This window comes from Benincasa hispida, chromosome 3 (genome assembly GCF_027475165.1).
Source record: "Benincasa hispida cultivar pf3 chromosome 3, pf3_genome.v1.1, whole genome shotgun sequence".
In the NCBI taxonomy this organism is placed as follows: domain Eukaryota; kingdom Viridiplantae; phylum Streptophyta; class Magnoliopsida; order Cucurbitales; family Cucurbitaceae; genus Benincasa; species Benincasa hispida.
This window is the reverse complement of record NC_143480.1, coordinates 47,188,409-47,192,547: the sequence shown is the minus strand read 5'-3', so window position 1 is coordinate 47,192,547 and position 4,139 is coordinate 47,188,409. Positions and strand designations below refer to the sequence as shown.

General features: G+C 37.1%; 1 protein-coding gene and 1 long non-coding RNA gene across 2 annotated transcripts; one reads left to right on the top strand and one right to left on the bottom strand.

Annotated features, from left to right (window-relative positions):
• Window positions 1–535: 535 nt before the first annotated feature.
• Window positions 536–3,744, bottom strand: LOC120074297 (uncharacterized). Its single transcript, XR_005480949.2, has 3 exons — window positions 3,374–3,744; window positions 1,145–1,332; window positions 536–1,056 (listed from the first exon to the last, which is right to left on the bottom strand). It is a non-coding gene; the product is annotated as an uncharacterized LOC120074297 (long non-coding RNA).
• Window positions 1,161–3,173, top strand: LOC120074296 (protein FAR-RED ELONGATED HYPOCOTYL 1-like). Its single transcript, XM_039027383.2, has 3 exons — window positions 1,161–1,296; window positions 1,962–2,407; window positions 2,913–3,173. Exons 1-3 carry the CDS (start codon window positions 1,247–1,249, stop codon window positions 2,996–2,998), a joined length of 582 nt encoding a protein of 193 aa, XP_038883311.1. The 5' UTR covers window positions 1,161–1,246; the 3' UTR covers window positions 2,999–3,173.
• Window positions 3,745–4,139: the final 395 nt, after the last annotated feature.

The following is a 4,139-nucleotide window of genomic DNA, read 5'->3' as shown; positions in this document are numbered from 1 at the left end:
CCATACCTTTGCTTTTGATTTCACCCAAAAAACCTCATATCAATAGAGATAGTTAACCTCCCTTATATACTCATGATCAATTCATTCTCTAATCAATGTGGAGATATTGTTCGCACTCCTAACAGGACAAAGCACTGCATCTATCGACCGGGCTAACTGCCCCCGTTGACTCCCTTTGGGCGGTGGTTCCTCTCTTTTTCTCTTTCACCTCGAACAAAAAATCGATCTCGCCATCAGCTCGACTAAGAGTTCCGAATCGAAAAAGTCAACTGAACGTCGACTTGATGATGCAAAGTCGAGGGGAACCGAGTGCCGAAAAAAACCGGTTGCACTTAGAATATTGCTTACCTATGAGGTGGAATAATAGAATTATTTATAAATTCTATTATCTAGCATCCGTTTAGAACATGTGCAATATCGACAACGTCAATGTAGATGTATCCGTAAGGTTACAAGGTTCTAACCAGTAAACTCGACTCGATTGTTACCCACTCGATGATATAAAACACGTTTGATTAGGTTGACCCAAGACTCAAAGCTTTGACTTTCTTTTTTAGAACACGTAGACTTTCATAGTATCCTATGACTTAGAACTACTTGTAGGTCCGGATCTTGCCTTGGACTATACTCCACATATTACATGACTAAAGTCAAACCTCTAAAATAGTATCTCAACCTATTTACTATACTACTACTAGAATACAATAATACATCATTAAACGACCCGTCGAATCGAACAAATATGTGTTACCACCGAAAATTTCTGTACCCAGAAAACAAATTATAGGGAACCTAGAACCTAATTGAAACTTTAAAATTATAAAAGGTTAAGAAACTAGGAAGAAGGGATATGTAATGTAGAGTACTCCACATACGCCGTCAGAAAGGCGGCAGGAAAAGACGTGCCATTCGCACATCACATCCCACGACAGCCAAAAAGACGTCGTTGCAAAGCAGTGAGTGAGTTGAGACAAGAGCATTGGAAGTAATCATGTGCAGTATGCTTCCTTAGCCTCGGCCAGGTGCCCCTTGGAAGGATAAATTCAAAAGCCAATCCTAAACACAGAGACATATAATATATAGATAAATACGACGCATAAACAAATACTAAGATTAAAATATTTTCAAAGTCCTCGAATCCAACCTCTCTTTCCCAACCCTTTCACTTGCTTTTATTCATCAACACGATCGAAACAGATGGTCTGGTTGGCTTCCTGCCATTTCCATCCTTTCTTCACCATCGATAATGGAGCAAAAGAACCAACACCATCATCCATCTCACTGCGACACTGACAGGTACCTCTCCCTATCCCTCTGTTTTGGCTGCCATGCCTGGTGTGAACAAGTTGTGATGTAAAACATACAGAAAGAAAACACAGATCTCGAATCTTTCTTTTCAATGGCTTCTGCCTTTATGTGCAGTTTCTTTATGGCTTCTTTAATGGGTTGGGTTCTGTGTTTGTTTGTTGCAATTTCCAGTCTTTCCCAAGATTGTACTCAATTTTGACTTTGGATTTCTGCATTTTGATTGTGTCTTGAGGGGAAATTTCGTACACTCTCTTTCTTTCTTTTAGGGGGAAATTGGCTATCTTAAAATGAATACTTCCTTTGTTTTATGATTTGGCCATATTGATTTTATAGTGGCTTGGCTGATATTCATGGTTTTCTGTGTTTTTTCTTTCTTTTTTGGGTTAGGATTGGACGTTTTGATCTGGTTTTTCATTCCCTTTTAATGGGCACCTATTTTTATGTAGTCTATTCATATCGCACATCACACAACAAAAAGTACATTAAAAAATTTTGAAAGAAAAAAATAAAACTTCGTGGTAAACTATGGTACGACAATTGAAGAGTGAAACCTAAGATTTACCAAAGCAACTTTAAACAAGCCCTAAAATACTAATTATGCAATGAAACTTGACAGAACCGTTAGTAAACTGACATCACTGGAGTTTGAAAAGTTCTTGCAGCTTCACTGTCTTTCAACCATGGAATACAGAAGGCTTGGATGTAAAGAAGAAAAGAAGGCTGCTAATTGATCAACTAAGTCTACCCACATCGAAGCTACCATGTTGGGGTCCAAGCTCAATTAGCATTCCCCATGGAGCAGATAACTTCAAGTTTGATAAAAAGCTTCAAGAAGAAGAAGAGGGAGAAGAAAGCACCCCTACAGAAATAGCAATAGAAGGTAAGGAGACGTCCAAAGAGCAGGTTCAAATGCAGGGTGAGAAAGATAAGTTGCAGCGGAGCTATGGCCATGAGGAAGATCTATTGGAGTTTGGAAGCCATGGACATAACTGCATTTATGAGCAATGTTGCAGTGACAGTGCTCAAAGCTTGCTGCTCCTCCCCACAAACTCCAAGCATGACTTTGTTTTGTCATCTGGGAGATGGAGCGTAGACCCAGGTATTGAAATTCTCATTCCATCTTTGCATGTTATATAAAGATTTAAATGAAATAAGTGGCAAAAAAAAATTCAATGATGGTGTTAAACACCAATTGATCCAACTTAAGCTAAAGGCAAATTTAACATCATATCATCTAAAATTCCTCACCTGTGGACTTGAAATAAAAAGAAGAAGCAACAAATGGAAATCAATGCTAATTGAAGAGAAAATAACATTGCAAGGGTTTGAACACAAGGCTTCCCTAGGCCACCTACTCTGATACTATGTTAAATCAACCGTTGACCCCAAAAACTAGGTGATTTAACCATGGAAATAAGATTTAGACCAAAGATCAAAATAATTTAAACTTTGTCATTAGGGATAATAGTATTTATTAGGGATAATAGTATTTTCTTTCTTTCACTATTAGGTGTTTTGTGTTTTCCAAGCAAAAAATTGTGATGTTGGGTGAGTTTTGTGCTTTTTCCATACACAAACTAAAACTGAATCATTCAAATATGCAGAGGCAGAATCCAAGACTATCAAACCAACTATTGATCAAGAGTTTGAGCAGTACTTTTCTGTGTTTTTGCCATCCTTGGATCCCTGATATTTACATCTTGAATCCGATGTGTAACTACTTTCAAAGAATTTGGAAGTGTGTTTGTGCATGTGCGTGTGCCACAATTCAATTTAAGTGATATCTATGAATGTGAGATAAAGTGAATGAGATTCTACCGAACTGGTTTACGCAATTCAATTGATTTCAAAATTATTTCATCCAACATTTCCAACAAATTCTCATTTACAACACATATACCAAAGTTTTGCCTATATGAAATCAAGTAATGAATCTATGCCCTAGGAAGAACAAGAAACCGCCAAATTTAACAAACAGAGGATCCAAAATGACGAAACTAATGAACGAATCGATAAAACAGATAAAATTTCGACTATGATGTTGTAAATTTGTCGAATCGAATACCGTGATGCAGCTAGGCACACGCTTCCCATCGTGATGAAGGCTGCATGGAAAACAGAGCATCGAGATCGGGAGGCTGGAAATAACCGCTAGTCGGAGGGGCCAGCTTCCGGCTGGTGATCGCTTTCTTCTTCGGCGGTGGCGGGCATTTGGACAGCGCCGGAATTCTACAACCGCAGCTCCTCGGAGTTAGACATTCGTCGCCGTTCGTATCCTTCTCCATTTCCGTCGGCGAAATTTCGAAGGAGATTGGGAACCGCGAGAGTTTGAAAACGGGAATGTATTTTGGAGGCTTTTACTTGAAAATGGGTTTGAAATTTCAGACATTTGAAGATTTGGTGGGAAACTGTCGGTTGCATTTCCACCCTTTCACATACCCACAAATTTTCAATTTAATGGTTTAAAACGTAAATTTTTAAAAACTTAAATTTGGTCTTTAAACATTCTAATTTGATCTAACACAAAATTGGAAATTTGAGGCTCTATTATGGATAAATTTTGAATCTAATCGAATAATTGTCCATAGCTCAAATTGTTTTTTTTTTTTAATGTATAAACACATTATTATTATTATTATTATATTCTAAAAAAAACACATAATTATTACCACAAATGTGTGGGTACAAGTTTCGTGTAGTCCATAAGCTGTTAAGCTTGTGGTTTTTTTAAAAAAATATATATTTTTTTAAAAAAGTTTGTGCCTTTTTAACTCTAAAAAGTTTTGGTTAAATTATAACAAAAATTCTTAAACGTCAAATAGCAATATTAT

Excerpts from the sequence above, each read along its gene's own strand:
- LOC120074296 (XM_039027383.2), top strand. The coding sequence starts at position 1,247 with ATGGAGCAAAAGAACCAACACCATCATCCATCTCACTGCGACACTGAC. Across the intron at positions 1,297-1,961 it reads TCTCACTGCGACACTGACAG|TTCTTGCAGCTTCACTGTCT; the intron begins GTACCTCTCCCT and ends GAGTTTGAAAAG. Across the intron at positions 2,408-2,912 it reads GAGATGGAGCGTAGACCCAG|AGGCAGAATCCAAGACTATC; the intron begins GTATTGAAATTC and ends TCAAATATGCAG.